Genomic DNA, 23768 nt, shown 5'->3' on the forward strand with positions numbered 1-23768 from the left:
GTTTCATTTCAATCAAACGTTAAAAAAATTCCAAGTTGCAATTCCCACAGATGTCTTCTGCTGCATAAGGGCTGCAGCTGTAATAGATACAACAGCTGGGCTAATACAGTTGTGAGTCATGTTAATGGTTATTGCGTGCTTCTGGACTTTATCTGCCTTCAGTATTTTTGGTGTGCATTTATGACTTCATACCCTGGTACTTTGGGAGAATGGTCATAGCTTCTGTGTTTTTGAGTGCACACAAACCCTCTGACAGAATCCATCTATCTCTATGGAGACTCGAACGGGTCATCAGTGGAACAATTGACTTGTGCATCTGTATCATGACAGCTGGGCTCACCCCCATTAGCATTCAGTTCGAGGCCTGGTGAATACAACCACTTTCCAAAAGAGACACGCATTCAACTCAAGCATATTGTCGCAGATCAAGTCCATCTATCATGGTGTTTTTGGTCCTGAGCATCCCTAAACCAAACATTTACCAGCTAGTCTGGTTCAAAGGCATTCGACTGTGAGAGTCAGAGAGAGATCAGATTTCTGATAAAGTTGATAAAGTCTAAAACCGCTAGTGAAATGTAAAGTTACAAAAACCGCCATGCCCTGTGTGTATGGTGAATGTTTAACAAGTTGAGACTCAGAGCGCAGTGATATAGCCGCTTAGCGGCGTTCCCAGAGAGCCCTCTAAACTCTCACAGTGACCCAAGGCCGACATGCCAGTGATCCCAGCTCCCCTTTGTGCCAGGTTACTAAACGCTAGAGTGATCAAAACAGGGCCAAATCCCGCCTCCTCCATCCCTCTCTTTTCAGCCCTCCCATTCTCTCTCTCTTTCTTGTGCGTCTGTCCACTGCCTCCCAGGCTGTCTGTCTCCAATAGTGATGTGCGGGGAACAATGGTGAACTCTTTGTACCATGAAGTGCTATGGAGGCAGGGCCGCATGAAAGGGCACTTTCAATAAAAAGCCTTTAAGAAACGATGGGAGACATTTTTCCCTGTTAAATGATTGCAGTTTGGTTGAGTGTATTAAACATTCTGATAACAATTGACGTGCATTATTATGGGAGATAAGTGAGACAGAATGTAGCTAAAACCAGCTCCTGTTACTACTGAAATAATGAGTAGCTCAGCTGTGACCTTTAGGATGAATGTCTAATGACCAAGCTCCCTCATTCATATTACATCAGATTATTAAGTGAGTTTGGCTGCGTGGTGTTGACAATAGAGAGCTGGCCACAAATCACTTTAAACGCAGTCCAGTCAAGGTTTTAAGACCAGGATGGATTTTAGGCCTGTTTATCTGAGGCCCAAACATCCAGTTAACTGCCTCCTACTTTGAAACTTATTTGTCAAGTGACATACTTTGCTTCTGTTTTTTCCCCTGCAAAGCAGGATTTTTCTCATATGTGACTCTGGATCACAAAACCAGTCATAAGGGTACATTTTTATATTTGTATATTTTTATATTTGGCCGAGATACAACTATTTGAAAATCAAAAAAAAAAAAAAAAAAACACCGAAATTTTGAGCAAATCGCCTTTAAAGTTGTCCAAATGAAGTTCTTAGCAATGCTTATTACTAATCAACATGATCTTTACTTAATATCCTTAGGATTTTTGGAGATAGTTTTGACGCATACAATATATTTTTGGCTATTTATACAAATATACCTGTGCTACTTGAGACTGGTTTTTTGGTCCAGGGTCACATATTTTCTTAAAGTCAGTAAGATATGGAAATTAATCTGATATCTATTTAACAACTGATGAACAGAATGAAGTCCCAGGCCTACATTTTTTCTTTTTTGATAATCTATTTTACTCAAATGTAAGAAATTATTTGTTGCTATTTCCATTACATTTAAAATGTGACAAAATTAATGCAAGGCGCAAAGTGACATTCAGTGAATTTAAAGAGATAGTCCAACCAAAAATTAATATTCTGTCATTAATTACTCACCCTCATGTCGTTCCAAACCTGTTTAAGATATTTTTGATGAAATTTGAGAGCTTTCTGACTCTGCGTAGACAACAATGCAACTGACTCGTTTAAGACCCTGAAAGGTAGTAAGGACTTCATTAAAATATTTTCTGCGTAAAGAAAGAAAAATAACTTCAAACAGCACAATTTCTTCTCTTCCTTGTCAGTCTTCGACGCATGTGAAGTGAGTCATTGAATCATTGAAAAATGTAAAAACGCAATTGCAAGCATATGGGGTTCCATTTTATGCCAAAAATAAGTCGTCTGCTTTGTGCTTTGTACTATACATTTGTCTTTGTCTACAGTCATTGCCCATTTGTTCAGGTAAATCAGTATATGTTGGCATGTATGATGTCTTTTGACGTCGTCTTAATCTGTCATCCTGCCATCTTTTTCTCTGTTATTTTTACTGTTGTCTTAATTGTTATTTTGTTCTGTCATCTTTACTGTTGTTTTGTTCTGTCTTCCTTAATGTCATTTATTCTATCGCGGATGATCACAGTAAGGATGACAGAACAAGACAACAGTAAGGACGACAGAATAAGACGACATTAAGGACGACAGAACAAGACGACAGTAAGGACGACAGAATAAGACGACATTAAGGACGACAGAACAAGACGACAGTAAGGATGACAGGATAAGACAATAGTAAGGACGCCAGAATAAGACGACATTAAGGACGACAGAACAAGACGACAGTAAAGACAACAGTAAAACGACAGAGAAAAAGACTGCATGACTGGATGACAGATTAAGACAACGTCAACAATGACTGTAGACAAAGACAAAGCAGTCGACTAATTTTTGGCACAAATGGAACCCCATTTTTTTTATGTTTTTAAACACAGGATTTGTTCCCAAGGATTCCACGTCCTAAGTCCAATTTCGTGCCAGCTACCGAGCAAGCTTGTTATGTGCAGAAAGCGAAACATATGAATCTGTAATCATAACTGAGTACGAAAACGATTACAAGTGCTCACTGTTTCACCGCATCTAGTGTTCATATCTGTTGGAAACTGCTGTGATAAGTACTTATAAGTATGTATTTCGCATCTTGCAAAAAAGTTCCCACAGGTGTGTTTATCATGGGATCAGGTAGCAGAATACAGTGAATGGGTGGACCACCGATTAATTTTGGAAGAACCTTTTATTTTAGAGAACGAGTCAGTTCGTGGAAGAGAGTGAACAAGAACGATTTGTTCAAAACAAAGAATCATTCATGAAATGAAACACTGCAAACGACTAAAGTCTAATGACTTTATATATCCAACACAGGGCTCATGTAAGCTCAGTGTCTGCTGAAACTTTTCTTCCTTTTCACCACGTTAATCTGTCAAGCCTCCGAGTAGCTTTCGCCTTTTTTGGACGCAAAACAACGGCTGTATTCAGTGCGCTTGTGATTTAGAGTGTGCTACTTGGTCCCAGAGTTAAATCTTTAGCATTTGTCTGCATAGAGGATACTGTGCTACAGGATAAACAACTGCTAAACAGCATGCTGCATTTGAAAGTCAGAAACACTGACGCACTGATCGCAGATGAAGACCCCCAGTCAAAACCCTCGCTGTTAATGCAATGCACGACTCTCTGGTGTGTTTTCCCAGTCACCTTAAACTAACAAGCCATATGTTGTTCTACAAGGCACTGGAAAAAAAAAAATCAGGAATCTGGTTGTGTCTGTGCTGTTTATGCTATTAGTGTCATAAATAGTGGATTGATTCCATATACAGGTCCTTTTAAAAAAAATTAGCATATTGTGATAAAGTTCATTATTTTCTGTAATGTACTGATAAACATTAGACTTTCATATATTTTAGATTCATTACACACTAACTGAAGTAGTTCAAGCCTTTTATTGTTTTAATATTGATGATTTTGGCATACAGCTCATGAAAACCCAAAATTCCTATCTCAAAAAATTAGCATATTTCATCCGACCAATGAAAGAAAAGTGTTTTTAATACAAAAAAAAGTCAACCTTCAAATAATTATGTTCAGTTATGCACTCAATACTTGGTCGGGAATCCTTTTGCAGAAATGACTGCTTCAATGCGGCGTGGCATGGAGGCAATCAGCCTGTGGCACTGCTGAGGTGTTATGGAGGCCCAGGATGCTTCAATAGTGGCCTTAAGCTCATCCAGAGTGTTGGGTCTTGCGTCTCTCAACTTTCTCTTCACAATATCCCACAGATTCTCTATGGGGTTCAGGTCAGGAGAGTCGGCAGGCCAATTGAGCACAGTAATACCATGGTCAGTAAACCATTTACCAGTGGTTTTGGCACTGTGAGCAGGTGCCAGGTCGTGCTGAAAAATGAAATCTTCATCTCCATAAAGCTTTTCAGCAGATGGAAGCATGAAGTGCTCCAAAATCTCCTGATAGCTAGCTGCATTGACCCTGCCCTTGATAAAACACAGTGGACCAACACCAGCAGCTGACATGGCACCCCAGACCATCACTGACTGTGGGTACTTGACACTAGACTTCAGGCATTTTGGCATTTCCCTCTCCCCAGTCTTCCTCCAGACTCTGGCACCTTGATTTCCGAATGACATGCAAAATTTGCTTTCATCCGAAAAAAGTACTTTGGACCACTGAGCAACAGTCCAGTGCTGCTTTTCTGTAGCCCAGGTCAGGCGCTTCTGCCGCTGTTTCTGGTTCAAAAGTGGCTTGACCTGGCACCTGTACACAGTGGCTCTGGGTGTTTCTACTCCAGACTCAGTCCACTGCTTCCGCAGGTCCCCCAAGGTCTGGAATCGGTCCTTCTCCACAATCTTCCTCAGGGTCCGGTCACCTCTTCTCGTTGTGCAGCGTTTTCTGCCACACTTTTTCCTTGCCACAGACTTCCCACTGAGGTGCCTTGATACAGCACTCTGGGAACAGCCAATTCGTTCAGAAATTTCTTTCTGTGTCGTACCCTCTTGCTTGAGGGTGTCAATGATGGCCTTCTGGACAGCAGTCAGGTCGGCAGTCTTACCCATGATTGTGGTTTTGAGTAATGAACCAGGCTGGGAGTTTTTAAAAGCCTCAGGAATCTTTTGCAGGTGTTTAGAGTTAATTAGTTGATTCAGATGATTAGGTTAATAGCTCGTTTAGAGAACCTTTTCATGATATGCTAATTTTTTGAGATAGGAATTTTGGGTTTTCATGAGCTGTATGCCAAAATCATCAATATTAAAACAATAAAAGGCTTGAACTACTTCAGTTGTGTGTAATGAATCTAAAATATATGAAAGTCTAATGTTTATCAAAACATTACAGAAAATAATGAACTTTATCACAATATGCTAATTTTTTGAAAAGGACCTGTATAAGGGCTCAGACTCAAACAACCTGTAGAGTAACTAAAAACTCTTGATGAACTGCAACATAAAGTACCACAACATTTGTTGAATATGTAGGCAGTTAGATGCATCTGCATAGCATACTAACTCTTCAACACCAACCAATAATCATCTTTCTTTAATGAAACATGCCTCCATTTTAACATTCCAACAGAATATTGGGCAAAACAAACAAAACAATAGCATTTCTAGTCCTGTTGTGACAGTGGTTGTGGTCTGTTTTGTGCTATCGCACATTCTTTGCCCTGAGGTTTAACCTGGCACAGATGCAAGCCTTTCTAATCATTGCTTTGAGCTGACAAAACCTCCCACATTTCAAAATAACATCCTGGTGCAGACAGTGTGATGACAATTTTAGATTCCAAGGACAGTTAACTTCCCTTCTTCCTGGTTACCATTGTGCTCTTGTGATAGCAGAGCTCCTCAGGGATGAATGCAGCCCCCCTTTTTCCATACCACAAACTCACAATGGCTTAGGAAGAACTTTTACATACAAGACATAAAGCTTGTGGGACGTTGCAGTACGACATCCATGTGTTTACTACAGTTGTAGGTACAGTAGTACCTTCTTAAATTGACTGAAATTACCATTATATACTTAAATTAGTTACTTAAAATGTGCACTGCCATATCTCATAAGTTTATTGATTTTAAGCATTTCATTCCAAAATAATAACTCTAGGCAGTAACAACTTAAAGTATATATTTTATTTGTGAACTTATGTCCAGGTATTCTTTTTAATAGTTAACTTTTAAATATTTGTTAGTTTTTTAGATCATCAGTCATCAAGTTCGATAAATCGGTCACAGACAGGAAGATTTAAATTTCACCAAGCTGATTACTCACTAAAAACTCTCACAGATTATGTTTTCAAGTCATTTTAAGTCTTATTTTGACATAACAAAGTGGTTATATCTAAGCCTGTGAGTTGTTTACTTACTTTTTTTAATTAGTCTTTTACGGTGGCCGAGAGAGGCCAACGCGCTGCAAACAAGAAAACACATGCAAACAGAAAAAAACGACAACAAATTAAGAAAACATCTTCATCAGTTTGACAACACAGGCGCTGCAAATCCTCGCAACGCAAACACAAATACGGAAACGCAAAATTCTCACAACACAACCAAACTCAGAAACGCGCTGCGAACACACAAACGCGCTGCAAATAGCACGGTCCACAACGGAAATGTTTCAGGGGGACCTCAAAAAGTGACGAACCCATCTGGGACCTGATTATTTGTTCAGTGACTGTTGGTCAGAGCAGAGGTGTTATCGGTGAACTATCACCTTTTAGTGATAATATAGTATCACTTAAAGGTGATAGTGATATAAATAATCAGGTAATATAGTGATATAAATAATCAGGTCCCAGATGAGTTCGTCACTTTTTGAGGTCCCCCTGAAACATTTCCGTTGCAGCGCGTTTGTTAGTTTGCAGCGCCTTCGTGTGTTCGCAGCGCGTTTCTGAGTTTGGTTGTGTTGTGAGAATTTGCAGCGCGTTTCCGTATTTGTGTTTGCGTTGCGAGGATTTGCAGCGCCTGTGTTGTCAAACTGATGAAGATGTTTTCTTAATTTGTTGTCGTTTTTTTCTGTTTGCATGTGTTTTCTTGTTTGCAGCGCGTTGGCCTCTCTCGGCCACCGTAGTCTTTCCATTAATGGCATTGTATTGTTAATTCAGACTGTGAGAACGTGGAACGCGCACGAACACAGGAGGCGGGATTTATCGCATGAACCAATCACAGCCGAACATAACCAGTCATATCCAATCATATCACGATGGAGGCATTGCAGTTAAAACTCGATGGTCTCAGGGGAGGCTGAGAGATGAGACTCTGTCAGACAATGTTTCTTTAGAAAAACGAGTCGTTTATACACTTTATAATGTTATATTTTGTAATATTGGCGTTGTTCATTTTTGTGTTATGATTTTTTTTTCTCATCCAATATTTTGAGGAGGCACTTTTGAGGAGTTGAATTACCTAAAAATCGTTTTGATTTGTTAGACATTTTTGATCACTTCATTATTCTCATAATTTTAAATTGAATACTTTCATACTTTTAAAAAATAACTGATAGGCCAATGTGTGTTCAAATGTTTGACTTGTAGTGTACATACAAGCATGTTAACTCAAGTGGTTTATTTACATGTTGACATAGCTCTTTGAGCTCAATTTCTTTTGTTCAGTCATGTATCTTTGACATATATAAAGAGCCAGGAAGGATCTAAAACAAACAGGACATGCAAACATAGAAAGATCTGCAGCCTATACATCCTGAGGCATTATGCAATGAACCCAAGACCAGTGCACAGCCATCTGGAGAAGATATGTGGCGCTTCTTCTGCAAGCAGCTTCGTTCTTGGGTGTTGAAATTATATTAGATTTTCTAGAAGAGCTTCAAGTGTTTCAGCTGGAATGCCTTGATGACAGTAACTTTTGGCTCTCCAATAAGAACTCTTTGACCTTATTGCCTGTTGATTTCAAATGAGCTAATATTTAAATGAAAGGAAAGCATGAACTGATTACTATCATAGAAAGATTAAACAAAAACATTTTATGTAATACTCTTTGTTTCATATGCTCCACATTATTTTTGTGTGTAATAACATCCATCAGTCATTACTGAATGACATGTGGTCTACAATTTATAGAGGGCAATTTACATCAACCATAAAGAACTGTTTCCCAAGCATTCGTGATATGCTTTCAAGTATGGAATCTTGATTTCATTTAGACAGTTTTGACTCCACCACGCTATTTTCCTGATCAAACCAGTGTAGTCTGTGTTGCAATTATGGATTCTGAGGTTAATGTAAGGGCAACATACACTCACAATTAGAAAATGTGGATATAAAAACAAAATATAATTTATTAGTTGTGTAAGGTACAAAGAGATCAGTCCTGTAAAATGTGGTTTAAATTATCATGAGTTAGTGTAGCTTTTCAGAACAGATGCAACTTGCACATATAAATAACTACCACCCCCTAGCGGTTATTTAAGAGCATTTGGAGTTTTGCATTAAATCAGTGGCCAGTTTCATACTTAAACCAGTCTTAAAAGTTAATAGTCATCCAATTTGTTTCTTCAAGGTTTAACTTTTTAAATTCAGTTACATAAAATGGTATATTGGTCTAATTTAAATCTAAAAAGTAAGACTGATTACCACTTGGTTAACTGGTAGTTAGTAGGCAAACTAGTTCTTAAGACACAGTCTTAACATTGTGACTAAGTTTATGCAACTGGCGCCAGATCTAAATAATGTATAAAAGAATAAAAAAAAAAGCACAAAATATGTATTTTAAATTTCTGTCAAATACACCAAAAACATACACTATCAGTCAAATGTTTTTGAACAGTACATTTTTTTAATTTTTATTTTTAATTTTTTTTAAAGAATTCTCTTCTGCTCACCAAGCCTGCATTTATTTGATCCAAAGTAGAGCAAAGCTAAAATTTTGAAATATGTTTACTATTTAAAATAATGTTTTCTATTTGAATACATTTTAAAATGTAATTGATTCCTGTGATTTCAAAGCTGAATTCTCCTTCAGAAATCATTCTAATATTTTGATTTGCTGCTTAATAAATTAAAATAAAAGTTTATATTATTATTATTATTATTATTATTATTATTATTATTATTATTATTATTATCAATATTTAAAACAGCTAAATATTTTTTCAGGATTCTTTGATGAATAGACAGATACATAGATCAGCATTTATCTGAAATAAAAAAGCTTTTGAAACATTATACACTATACCATATTGGAGTCAGTATTTTTATTTATTTATTTAATTTTGAATTTATTTGTGAAAGAAATGATAGAAATTAATACTTTTATTTAGCAAGGATGCTTAAAACTGATCAAAAGTGATGATAAAGACATTTATGATGTTACAAAATATTTATATTTCAGATAAATGCTGTTCTTCTGAACTTCCCATTCATCAAAGAAACCGGAAAAAATGTTTTCACCATAATAATAATAATAATAATAATAATATAATAAATGTTTTTTGAGCAGCATATATATTACTATTATTATAATATTACAATGATTTCAGAAGGATTATATGACTGGAGTACAAATTTAGCTTTGAAGTCACATGAATAAATTACATTTTATATTTATATTCAAATAGAAAACAGTTATTTTAAATAATAAAACTTGTTATTATGTTTAAAATGTTACTGCTTTTGCTGTACTTTTGATCAAATAAATGCAGGCTTGGTGAGCAGAAGAGACTTAAAAAAACATTACAAATCTTACTGTTCAAAAGCTTTTGACTGGAAGTGTAAATCTAAATAATAAAAAAATACCCATAACCAGGAATACAATTATTTATTTATTTAAATTACTCATAGAAAAATCGTGCATTTTGTGTCATTTTGCAAAGAACCATTGACCTTTATTTTGAAAATCTCAACAGGAAGTAGCTGCTTCACAAACTTCCGACAAGGATGCGCGAAACCATCTAAGGGATTTCCCTTTATTTGATATCCTTGTTGATTGCCTTGAAAGAGAAAAACAGTATAAACAGGCTAGAAACACAGCGCCAGTCATGTCAGAGACTTACGGTAGGGTGACTAATTTTCCTTTTCTCCTGCCACACGTCTTATCGAGAGCATAGCATGAATTTTAGCAGGTGTCCCGAGCTCATTCATCACAGTATTTGCTTGCAAGCTGTGTTTAGTGCCAGCTAGGCAGCAGTTCTGTCTGCCATATGTTTCATCTGTCGACGACATTCATATAAGTGTGTATTAATCGGTGATTAAGCAAATAAAACAGTACTGACGGTAACAATTACTATGGAAAGACCGTTATTTATTTGGATATAACCTGGATGTTATGACAAATCTCTTTAATGTCTAGATTAGATAATGACTAGCGTCAATAGCCTCCAGTCTGATTAATGTTTTGATATAGTAATATTCCTATATTATCCTATTTATTATCAGAATTCTATGCAGTTTTTAACAAAACATCTTTATTGTTTTTGTTTTTCTCCTCTTTAGATTTCCTGTTTAAGTTTCTTGTGATCGGAAATGCAGGAACTGGAAAATCTTGTCTGCTTCATCAGTTTATAGAAAAAAGATGTATGTCAGTTTCTGTTATCTGACCTTGAAACATTCAGAAACAAATCTATGAAATGTTACACACGTCACTGTTTTGTTGATAATGTCTTTTCCTTGTTCCTCCAGTCAAAGATGACTCGAATCACACCATTGGGGTTGAATTCGGCTCGAAGATAATCAGTGTGGTCAATAAGTTTGTCAAGCTCCAGATCTGGGATACAGCAGGACAGGAGCGTTTCAGGTGTGTTCATACGGCTGTGTCATATTTCTAAAACTGTTTCCCTCTTAGACTAGCCATGTTTGTGAGGACTACTGTGAGATTTAGATCATGATGATAATTTCCAGATTTGTTCTCAGGCAGTCAGATGGTGGAGCATTTGGTGAGAGAGTGATTCAAGTCCAGATTGCATGTAGGAGTTTATAGTACCTTGCACAGATTCATTTGTCAGCGCTATCAACATTCACTTAATTTGCACTGAACGTTTGCCAGCAGCTTCCTTAGAGCCAAAATAAACTCAGCGCATTTAAAATAAAATATGCTGATGTCACATAAACCACCTTGTTCAATGTATATATATACATATATGTATATGTATATATGTATATGTATATATATATGTATGTGTGTATATATATATATATATATATATATATATATCTATATATCAAAAGTTTGGGATGGTAATTATTTTTTAAAGACTTCTCTTATGCTCATCAAGGCTGCTTTTATTTGATCAAAAATACAGAAAAAAAACAGTAATATTGCAAAATGTTATTACAATGTAAAATAATGTTTTTTTTATTTTTATATACTTTAAAATGTAATTTATTCCTGTGATGCAAAGCTGAATTTTCATCGGCTGTTACTCCAGTCTTAAGTGTCACATGATCCTTCAGAAATCATTCTAATATGCTGATTTATTATTAGAATTATAAGTGTTGGAAACAGCTGTGCTGCCAAATGCTTTTTTGGAAGCTGTGATTCTTTTTTTCATGATTCTTTGATGAATAACAAGTTAAAAATAACAGCATTTATTCAAAATATAAATCTCTTTTTATTATTTTTAACACATTCTTGGTGAATAAAAGTATTATTTTCTTTCAAAAAAAGAAAGAATAAAACTTTATAGACCCCAAACATTTGAACAGTAGTGCATATTGTTAAAAAACCTTTCTATTTTAAATATATGCTGTTCTTTTTAACCTTTTATTGATCAAAGAATCCTGAAAAAAGTATTACAGGTTCCAAAAAAATATTAAGCAGCACTGACTGGAGTAATGATTCTGAAAATATAGCTTTGTATCACAGGAATAAATTACATTTTAAAATATATTTACATAGAAAACAATTATTTTCAATTAAAATTGTATGTAAATTTTTATTTTTTTTTATATTTTTTATATTATAGTTTATTTAATATTCAATTTAGCTTTATTTTTATTTAAATTTTAGTACTTTAACAATTAAAATTTTATTTATATTGAATTTTTAATTAAATATTTAAAATATTTCATAATTTGTAGTTTATTTATGTGTTCCTAATCAATAGATTTAGTTACTAATAAAACTGTGCTATTGATACTACTTATATAAGCTATTTCTTTCATTGGTAAAGTGAAAATAGATTGATTTTCAGTACAGTTATATAATTATATAAAAAAAATCACAAGATAGCTTGAAGCTAAATATTATGTAATTATGTAATAGTAGCTTCTTCAAATAGAACCGAGAGGAGCTTTTGGCACTGTTGTGCTCTGTTTGCTGCAGCTCATTTTATTATACAATAATTTGCATTAAAACATTGTCTTACATATTTATTTCAGAATTGTAAGGTTTAATACCTCATAGCACTTAATATGTTGTAGCCATATAGTAAAACATGCTGTAGATTAAACAAAAAGTGTGTCAGTCTGGCTAATGTTGAAGGAGGTCTGATCCATACATTCCTGCTATTGTGAGCAGATGTGGTTTGACTAGCGGTCAATTGATATTGATTCTGTGACGTTATCTAGACGGCAGGGTGGCTGACTGCTGATATAATACCAATTTACAATCCAGAGTTCTATTTAATGTCAGTAGCATCATTTGGACGTCTGTGTTTTAGCACTTTCTTCATTTTAGTACTTTTCACAATTAAATTCCAGATGAAAAATAAATCTCACCCTGCATTTTTCCCTCATTTATTATTAAGTTAAATGTGTTTGTGAATAGCAATTCAGCCTTTAAGCAAGCATTTATTTGACATAATATTTACTTAATTTGATTCCAAAGTTTGCGGTCAATAAGATTTTAATGTTTTTAAAGGGCGACTCTTATGCTCACAAACAATAAAAACGGTAATATTGTGAAATATTATTACAATTTACAATAACCATTTTCTAATCTAATATATTTTAATATATAATACATTTTTTTAAATCAAAGCTGAATTTTCAGCATTATTACTCCAGTCTTCACTGTCACAATATCCTTCAGAAATCACTCTAATATACTGATTTGCTGCTCAAGAAACATTTCTTATTATCATTAATGTTGATTTATTGCATCTTTGTTGGGAAAAAAAGCATTAAAGATAATCCTGAGCTTTTGAAAAGCTATTTGAAAAATAGAATTTCTAAAACTAATTGCAAATGCCAGTAATCACTAAAATGACCAAATATCTGATGGCTGATATATTGGTTGATATATTGGTTTATCACTAAATTTGACTGTCTGTTATCACAACAGAGACCATGTGTTTAGATGGTCTCTGTACCATCTACAAAAAGTTGTGATAACAGACAGTCAAAATTAATGTTAATATTTGTTCTCCTCAGGTCTGTAACACGCAGCTACTACAGAGGAGCAGCAGGGGCTCTTCTCGTCTATGACATCACTAGGTAAAGTCACATGTGTATATCCAGTGCATCTGCAAAATATTGTGTATTGCTCTTTTTTTCTTAGATATTCATATTTTTGGACAATTAACTAGAGCTATACCATGGTATGCGTTTGTTGATCCTTAAGTGTATTGATTTCTCACGTTTTCTGTCTCTGGATGTTAGTCGAGAAACATACAATGCTTTGACCAACTGGCTGACAGATGCCAGGATGCTGGCCAGCCAGAACATAGTGATCATACTGTGTGGAAATAAAAAAGATCTGGATGCTGACCGTGAAGTCACCTTTCTGGAGGCCTCACGCTTCGCTCAAGAGAATGGTGCGTATGTCATACAGGCAGTTCCTGGCTGGTAACATTTGTAGTGAACAACTGGGTGCCGTCAGAATGAGAGTCAAAACATCTGATAAAAGCATCACAATAATCCACAAGTAATCCACATGACTCAAGTATATCAGTTAACATCTGGTGAAGGGAAAAGCTGTGTTTGCCATAAACTAATCCAACATTAAGGTGCTTTTAAGTTCAAACCAGTGCTTTTGGCTTAAATACAAGTCCTCTGATAGCCTTTAAAGCATGTTTATAGCTCAAAATTATGTATTTGTCAATATATCTGTTTTCATATTGTGACTGTACCACTAGAGGTCACTACAGGATAGTATTACTAACATAAACATGAAGAGCCCACTAGTGAACCAGTTTAGACTCAGGACTGGCTGCATTGAGATCACATGTGCTTTTTCAGAGGCTAAACAGTATGGAAACCCATTTCTGCCACTGAATAAAAAATAAAAAGATAATTGCGACTTTTTATCTCACAGTTCTGACTTTTTTTCTCAGAATTGCATCATATAAACTCACAATTGCAAGTTATAAAGTCTGTAGTCTTATAAATTCAGACTTTTTTTCTCGCAATTGCGAGTTTGTTTCTTGCAATTCTGACTTTTTCTCAAAATTGTGAGATATAAACTTGCAATTGTAAGTTATAAAGTCCAGTTCTGAGGAGAAAAAAATGACTGTTCAGAGAATTGTGAGTTTATATCTCACAATTCTGACTTAACACTAAATTGCAAGTTTATATCACAAAATTCTGACTTTTTTTCTTGCAATTACGAGTTTATATTACGCAGTTGTGACTTTATTTCTCAGAATTGCAGTTCTGACATTATAACTTGCAATTGCGAGTTTATATATTTCACAGTTCTGTGAAAAAAAAAAAGTCAAAATTTAGAGAAAAAATCTTTTTTATTTTTTTTATTCAGTGGTGGAAACGGGCTTTTATAAAACAGTGATTGGTTGTTGGTTCATTAGTATTGTAGATATACAGGTCCTTTTCAAAAAATTAGCATATTGTGATAAAGTTCATTATTTTCTGTAATGTACTGATAAACATTAGACTTTCATATATTTTAGATTCATTACACACAACTGAAGTAGTTCAAGCCTTTTATTGTTTTAATATTGATGATTTTGGCATACAGCTCATGAAAACCCAAAATTCCTATCTCAAAAAATTAGCATATCATGAAAAGGTTCTCTAAACGAGCTATTAACCTAATCATCTGAATCAACTAATTAACTCTAAACACCTGCAAAAGATTCCTGAGGCTTTTAAAAACTCCCAGCCTGGTTCATTACTCAAAACCACAATCATGGGTAAGACTGCCGACCTGACTGCTGTCCAGAAGGCCATCATTGACACCCTCAAGCAAGAGGGTAAGACACAGAAAGAAATTTCTGAACGAAGAGGCTGTTCCCAGAGTGCTGTATCAAGGCACCTCAGTGGGAAGTCTGTGGGAAGGAAAAAGTGTGGCAGAAAACGCTGCACAACGAGAAGAGGTGACCGGACCCTGAGGAAGATTGTGGAGAAGGACCGATTCCAGACCTTGGGGGACCTGCGGAAGCAGTGGACTGAGTCTGGAGTAGAAACACCCAGAGGCACCGTGTACAGGTGCCAGGTCAAGCCACTTTTGAACCAGAAACAGCGGCAGAAGCGCCTGACCTGGGCTACAGAGAAGCAGCACTGGACTGTTGCTCAGTGGTCCAAAGTACTTTTTTCGGATGAAAGCAAATTTTGCATGTCATTCGGAAATCAAGGTGCCAGAGTCTGGAGGAAGACTGGGGAGAGGGAAATGCCAAAATGCCTGAAGTCCAGTGTCAAGTACCCACAGTCAGTGATTTTCTGGGGTGTCAGGTCAGCTGCTGGTGTTGGTCCACTGTGTTTTATCAAGGGCAGGGTCAGTGCAGCTAGCTATCAGGAGATTTTGGAGCACTTCATGCTTCCATCTGCTGAAAAGCTTTATGGAGATGAAGATTTCATTTTTCAGCACGACCTGGCACCTGCTCACAGTGCCAAAACCACTGGTAAATGGTTTACTGACCATGGTATTACTGTGCTCAATTGGCCTGCCGACTCTCCTGACCTGAACCCCATAGAGAATCTGTGGGATATTGTGAAGAGAAAGTTGAGAGACGCAAGACCCAACACTCTGGATGAGCTTAAGGCCGCTATCGAAGCATCCTGGGCCTCCATAACACCTCAGCAGTGCCACAGGCTGATTGCCTCCATGCCACGCCGCATTGAAGCAGCCATTTCTGCAAAAGGATTCCCAACCAAGTATTGAGTGCATAACTGAACATAATTATTTGAAGGTTGACTTTTTTTTGTATTAAAAACACTTTTCTTTCATTGGTCGGATGAAATATGCTAATTTTTTGAGATAGGAATTTTGGGTTTTCATGAGCTGTATGCCAAAATCATCAATATTAAAACAGTAAAAGGCTTGAACTACTTCAGTTGTGTGTAATGAATCTAAAATATATGAAAGTCTAATGTTTATCAGTACATTACAGAAAATAATGAACTTTATCACAATATGCTAATTTTTTGAAAAGGACCTGTAGTGTTTACACAGTCATGGACAAAATTGTTGGCACCGTTGGTAAATATGGGCAAAGAAGGCTGTAAAAATAAATCAGCGTTGTTTCTCCTGTTGATCTTTAGTCAAAAAATCTACAAAATTCAAACATTTCATTAAAAATAAAAAAAAATTAAGTGGGGGTAATATAATATTATGAAATAAACGGTTTTCTCTAATACACCCTGGCCATAATTGTTGGCACCCTTGTATTCAAAACTTTCTGCAACTTCCATTTGCATGAAAAACAGCTCTGATTTTTCCCCCTTCATGCCTGATGAGTTTTGAGAATATATGGCAAGTGATTTTAGACTATTCCTCCATACAGAATTTCTCCAGATCCTTCAAATGTTGGTGCTCACTCTTCTTCAGTTTATCCCCCTCATTTTCCATAGGATTCAGGTCAGGGAATTGGGATGGTTATGGCAGAATCTTGATTTTGTGTTCAGTGGCCAGTTTTTGTGTTGATTTTGATGTTTGTTTTGAATCAATGTGGTGATGGAAGATCTAACCATGACCCATTATAATATTTCTAACTGAGAAAGTCAGTTTTACCTTTTTTTTATCTGTTGGTATTTGATATAAAACATGATGGCATGTATCTGAACAAGATGTCTAGGACCTTTGGTGTAAAATTAGGTCCACAAAAAAGAACATCTGGTGATATATTTAAATGTGGACATGGGGCACTTTTTATCCCTATGTGCACCAAACCTTTAATGTGTTCTAGCTCCAAAAAAAAAAAAAATTCTCATTTCATATGGCAATAAAAGCCAGTCCTGGCTGAAGTTCCAGTATGGTAAATTAATATGGTGGAGTTTGTTTTTGCATTAGAGCAGATGATTTGTTTCTTGAACAGTGTCTGAAATGACTTGTGATGGAGGTGCAGTTTTCCTTTATTTTTTATATTTTATATTTAACTGATTTCTGCAGTTTTCCATCTGTGATCTTTGAAGAGTATTTGGCCACTTAAATTGTTCTCTTTGCTGCACGTTAAGACAATATTAAAATAAAATATAAATATTAAATGAAAAATGTAAATTTGGAAATGAAATAAAACAAATGAATGAACTATTAAAAAAAATATGAAAAAATACAAAAAATGACTAAAGACAAATATAAAGAAAGCTACACAAAAATATAAAATAGAACTAGTAAAAATAACAAAAGCACATAACAAAATTGCTCAAACAAAAATTAAAATGAAAACTGAAAATACAAAAATAAAATCCACTTCAAAATTGTAATAAATACTATAATAATATATAAATAATACTAAATAAGCACTATTACAGAATATTTCGCAATGTAATCACAATCTTCAACTTTTTTTTGAGAATGTATTTAGTGAATATTATTAATTTAACAAAACAGACATAATTGTTTCTATCTTTGCTTTCAGAGCTCATGTTTTTGGAGACCAGTGCTCTAACGGGGGAGAACGTGGAGGAAGCTTTTGTCCAGTGTGCTCGGAAAATCCTTAACAAAATAGAGTCAGGTACAAACCTACCAGTGCCTTGAGCTGTTACTTATAAGCTTACAAAAACATTTGAATCATGCTTCTGTGTTTTTTTTATTTGCTTGTGTAGGCGAGCTGGACCCGGAGCGGATGGGTTCAGGAATCCAGTACGGAGATGCAGCGTTGCGGCAGCTGCGTTCTCCCAGACGGGCTCAAGCAGAGAGTGTGCAGGAGTGTGGCTGTTAACACAGATCCCAGAGAGCTGACCAACCAGGTGATGGTCCAGATGGTTTACATTATGTCCTCTCTCTAGTTGCTTTTCAGATCTAGGTTTTTAATATTAGAAGATGTCCTGAGGGGTTTCACAATTTTTTTAACATTGTGATGGGCAGTCATTATTCGTTAATACTATTTTTCTACTTGCTGCTAATGTTATAAACTTGATATCTAAAAAGGTCTGATGTGAGTGTGGCAGTTTGAATGCATGAGGGTGGTAGAGTGCTGTTTTTCCTCCACTGCCACTCTGTAACACTCACAACGGCAACATCCACTAAAAATAGCTGTGCTGCATTCAGATTTAATCAGATACCGTTGTTCACATTTCTCAGATCATCATTCCCTGCATATTAGATTTAGGTGTTTTGTTCAGTCTGGTAATGGTTGTTTTCTGTTCAGTGTCCTTGTTGTTTTTTTTCAATAATTGAATCATATTTTAAATGTTTAGTTTTTAGCTTAAACTTGCATTTTTCTCTCAGCTTTTCCCCTGAATATTTTCATTTCTTAAATGATTTATTTATTTATTTGTTTATTTTTTACATTGAGTCACATAAGTGTTAACAATATGTGAACCTAGACCACAAAACCAGCCATAATGGAATGGTATAAATAATGAATAAGCTTTCCATTGATGTATGGTTTGTTAGGATAGACTATTTGACTGAGATACAACTATTTGAAAAAATGGGTTCTGAGGGTGCAAAAAAAATCTAAATATTGAGAAAATCACCTTTAAAGTCCTCCAAATGTTCTTAGCAATGCTTATTACTAAGCAAAAATTATGTTTTGATATTAATATTTCATAAAAGAAAAATTGATCATTTTGACTGATACAATGTATTGTTGGGTTCACATATAAGAATTCAAGGTGATATATAAACAAAAAAGCAAAAAAAAAGGGTCTTTCTTAAATGAAGCCCAATTTGTCCAATAACTTAAATATTTTGCATTGATTTCTACTCACTACTAGTTTTGATTTTTTTTTTCATTACCCTTTTCCTCTACAAAAGGATGTTAACTTAAAATGTTATTTTGAACTGAAATAATAGTTTGTTTGTTTTTTAATTCAGCTTTGGTGACTATAAGAGACTTCTTTCAAAAAAACATTTAAAAATCTTATCAACCTCAAACTTTTGAACAGTATGTATACCAGGGTTGGAAATTTTTGATGCATTACTAAGAACTTAATTTGGACAACTTTTAAGGCGATTTTCTCAATATTTAGAATTTTCTGCACCCTCAGATTCCAGATTTTCAAATAGTTGTATCTTGGCCAAATATTGTCCTATCCTAACAAAAAACAGCTGTTGCGATTTAAAATTAAATGTGAAAATGAATTGCGGAATTACATTTAGATTCGCTTACAATAACTTGCTCTGCAAAGTTTTAGCAAAGTTTTTATGCCTAACTTGTGCTGGAATAGGCAAACTTCATGGAAAGACATGTTTGTCTGTGAAGCCAGATTGTGACGTTCTTAAAACTAAACAAAAACGGTATGTATTATTTTCTATATCTACATTAATAATCATTATTACAATATAAGGAGCAGAAATCTACAATAATGAGTTTTGTCATAATATTGCAGCTCTATGTTTTTCACATGTATAATTTAGATACAGTTTTAAACAGTCCATTGTTATTGACAACAGTTTAAAATATTGATTAAAGTAATTCGGTAAATTCAAGTATTTGACATTAATGTCAACATAGTATGCGGATTATAATAATAAGGTGGACCATTTCCAGGGGGCAAATATTGCCCCTAAATGGAAGTTAGTTCAGTTTAAATAGTAAAAATACTTTAAATGCTTTAAAAAGTGTTGTTTCCTAATGTTTTATCAATTAGTACTGAACTGAACTGAATTGTAAAGCGATACCAAAATACTTCATGATGCATCATTTTAGCTTTAGTCAGTGTTTTCATAAATTGCGTCTGGAAAATCAGCGCCTTTCGTTGTCGTCTGTAAAAGGATGTTGATAGCCGCCCCACAGCATCTCTACTGTATTTGGCATGCCCTAGCAGGGAGGAACTCTCTTCAAGAAGAGCTGCTATTTTTGTCACTGACACCCACCAAACGCCGCTCAAGTTTGCTTCTGCATGCCTCACATACGAGCGACGATGACGCAGCACACGTACATACAAATGGCCAAATGTTTCACCTTCTTCCGCCCCCTCCTGAGGACAAACAAGTCCTTCAATCCCCTCCACCCTCTTATCAGTCAAAAGCCACATGAGAAACTGTGTCAGGGGAATGGATATATTTAACTCCAGATCCTCCCAAATGCTTTCCAAGGTTTCTGAGGGGCCTTATTTGGAATGCGAGCTAGAAATAGAAATTCAAGGTGTCTGAGGAAGATCCAGGCTGATTAGGAAGCAGCTCCTTCAGTTTGTAGAAGACCATCTATATGATTACCTGCACTTTTTCTGTGTCCTCTGGCCAAGGCAGGTTTCGCGAACACGAGGAGGAGGACATTAGTCGGGAGTTTGACGTACGGCTCATCGTGGTGGAGTGACTGTTTCCCTCACCTTACTTTTACTTCTGTTCTGACAAGCCGGTGGACACTCAAGAAGGCTCCGGAAAAATGTTTACTGTCCCCCCTCGGGCCCAAGCCAAGACATCTGTGGTACCCAAAACCCTGAGGGTAGCTAAAAGACCAGGCCCTTGACCCTGAGAATACTGCACTGAGCCCCTGCCCCATCTTTCCCTCTTCCATATGTAGATGTTGTGTAGAGAAGAGTTTCTATTATCACCGTGGAGCATGTTTCATGGTTGCAGTACTACGACATATTCATAAATGACTATATACAGCATATATATAGCTTAGGCATACTGCATCACTGCTTTACGGCACGCGCCTGTAAGTCTTATCAATGGAGTTTATCATACATTATCACTTTATTTGCTTTTTCAAGTCTTTTTTTGACATTTATGTCAAGAAGTTAGTTTTTGTATTATAATTTAAAGGGCCAGTGCACACTTAGCCTTCATATCGCACTGTAATACATTATCAGTATGAACAGCTTCAAAATCAGTGTTACATACTCTATATTTATTGTAAAGCATTTTTGTGCTGCAATCCCATTTTTAGGTGTCTGTTGAAATGACACTGATGTTTAAATCAATTTCTTTTTTTTTGAAAATAGATTTGTGTTGTGGTTTTCTCTCTTTCTCTCTCTCTTTTTTTTAATGTATTTAGTTTTTTCTCTACTTTGTGCCCTGTTTTAAAATAAGCTTGCACCGAAAAATTGATAAATCCACGTGGACCTTACTTCATAATGCTCATCATTATGTCTATATATAAAGCTTTTATGTTTGTAAAACTGTAAAATGGGACAAATCACCAATAGTCATGTTTAACACTGCACTGAATGGTATTTGCCTCAGTTTGTCATTCATCTAGTGTCTATACTTTACATCAACCTCAAAAAAAAGTTCGGCTAATTCTGTAGCACTGATGTAAAGAATTAAGATCTGATTCAAATCTTACCTAATCAAATGTATTTGGCTGCTGAATGTAAAATCAATGTTTGTAAAATCAGTGTCTGACCATCTTTCTTCATGCAAAAGTTTCTTTACAAAAAATTATTAAATAAAAAATCAAATTTCTCATTCAGTTAAAGTGAATAAGGAGACACTGACAGACATTTAAATTGCTCCTTGGATCTGACACATGGATAAGGTCTTGGCAGGATTGCAGAATCCTAATGTCTAGGAATAGCATGCTGTAATGAGTTGGCAATATAAAAATCTGCCTTGTGCATTAGAGAGAAAGGAGTTCCAAATGTTATAGCAGCAAGCCTGTAAACAAACTATCCTTACCTACAAACATGAGAACTACTTTTCCAACCACAATACACTTATGAAAAATGTTATGCTTTATTTTACTTTAATATACCATTATATTAAATGTTAAAAGATTAGTTCACTTCCAGAATGAAAAATTCCTGATAATTTACTCACCCCCATGTCATTCAAGATGTTCATGTCTTTCTTTCTTCAGTCGAAAAGAAATTTAGTTTTTTTGAGGAAAACATTCATGGATTTTTCTCCATGTAGTGCATATAGTTTTCTCCAATGCAGCTTCAAAGGGTTTCTACATGATCCCAGCCAAGTGATAAGGGTCTTATCTATAGCGAAACAGTCTGTCATTTTCTATAAGAAATACAGTTCAGTACAATTTATATACTTTCTAACCACAAATGCTTGTCTTGAACTAGCAATGCATTTCACGTGAACACGTTGGAAAAGTGGTTAGTTCTTCGTCTGTGTACTTTGGGTCAAAAATGTAGAGTAGGGCGAAAAACTGCATGTAATTTTTTCCTCCAATCTCAAAAAAAATCTCATCCAACATTGTTATTTTCCCTTTTTGTAAATGGCTTTTTACTTTGTAAGCTCTGGATCAATGCTTCTGTCTACATCACATGTGCGTGATTACATAATGTGTGAGGTCAAGCTAGTGCAAGATGAGCATTTGTGGTTAAAAAGTATAATAATTTATTTATTTTTTTAGAAAATGACAGATCGCTAGGCTAGATAAAACCCCTATTCCTCAGATGGGATTGTGTAAAGGCCTTTGAAGCTGCAATTATGTGGAGAAAAATCCTGGTTTTCCTCGAAAACCTTCATTTCTTTTTGACTGAAGAAAGAAATGCATGAACATCTTGGATGACATGGGGTGAGTAAATTATCCGGAAAGTTTTATTCTCAAAGTGAACCAAATCTTTAAGACTGAAAATTGACACATTCATTACCAGTCCGTCTCATAAAGAAACTCGTGTCACATTTAAACACATCTCAGTTTCACAAGCAGGAATCTAAACACTTAAACTTTAATACCCTTCAAAACTGCTTTTATAACAGACAGTGGAATGGATATTAATCATATTAATGTAGCTCATAAACATTATGGCTTCATTATTCTTATACTAAAACCAACACTATTAATAGCACATGACATAAATCACTATGAAGATACGATGTGAAAAAAAACCTGTACATTTGTTCAGAGATGCTGAACTAAAAATATTTAGTCAAAATTAGTACAATAACATCATATATATATATAAAGAGTACAAATATCCCAGTATCATTATTTCTCATTAATAAATTACATAAAATACAACAAGAAATACCTGAGTGCTACTAAAAACCAAATAACATCACATTGAATGAAAGTTATGCTTGATGATGAACAGCTGGAATTACTTTTGCTCTGTATGTTTCATGCTTCAGATACCAGTGACTTTTTACATTATATAATGATAGTACTGTTTTGACACAATACCACATGGAATGCACCATTAGTGTGAATGTACAAGTAAAATATAATACATCTTATATCAAAGAAAGCAGATAATAATATAACAGATCGACTTTCAATGTGAGACTCTTTAAGTGTTGCTTAACACTTAAAGATTCATGTTGGCGCAAATGATCAATATAAACTACGAAACAGATTTCTTTACATTATACCTAACTCTTACCACAATGTAGATAATACACAACAATATATCACATTTTATGCCTATAGTTGTTTGACAATTACTGAACACTTTTAAGTAATTGGCTAAGGGTGTAAAGAGACACTGGTAAATTTCATGGCCTGTACATCTACGCAACCCTACAAAAACCATGCAACAAGGCATGTGATTGTTTGACAATTTGCTCTGCAGCATCAATGCATTGTGTTTTCATGTTTGATATGTACCAGTAAATGCAACATATCCATGGTGTAAATAAACCCCTAAAAAACCTTGAGTTATAATCTGAGTTTAACTCATTGTGGCCTATTCTGGAAGACGGGAAGTGAGCTGGAGAGATGCAGCAGTCATGTAAAT

At 35.2% G+C, this 23768-nt stretch overlaps 1 protein-coding gene across 3 annotated transcripts; it reads left to right on the forward strand.

Annotated features, from left to right (window-relative positions):
* Nucleotides 1–9779: 9779 nt before the first annotated feature.
* On the forward strand, nt 9780–23688 carry rab4a (RAB4a, member RAS oncogene family). 3 transcript variants are annotated; one of them, XM_073833963.1, is made up of 8 exons: nt 9780–9899; nt 10338–10418; nt 10524–10638; nt 13215–13277; nt 13443–13597; nt 17597–17692; nt 17784–17933; nt 20373–23688. In XM_073833963.1, exons 1-7 carry the CDS (start codon nt 9884–9886, stop codon nt 17897–17899), a joined length of 642 nt encoding a protein of 213 aa, XP_073690064.1. In that variant the 5' UTR covers nt 9780–9883; the 3' UTR covers nt 17900–17933; nt 20373–23688. The 3 variants fall into 3 exon arrangements, with proteins under 3 accessions (XP_073690064.1, XP_073690063.1, XP_073690062.1); XM_073833962.1 differs by having other exon boundaries at nt 17784–17927; XM_073833961.1 differs by having other exon boundaries at nt 17784–17927; nt 20377–23688.
* The last annotated feature ends 80 nt before the right edge of the window (nt 23689–23768 follow it).

The sequence above is a fragment of the Garra rufa genome, chromosome 2, assembly GCF_049309525.1.
Source record: "Garra rufa chromosome 2, GarRuf1.0, whole genome shotgun sequence".
Lineage (NCBI taxonomy): Eukaryota > Metazoa > Chordata > Actinopteri > Cypriniformes > Cyprinidae > Garra > Garra rufa.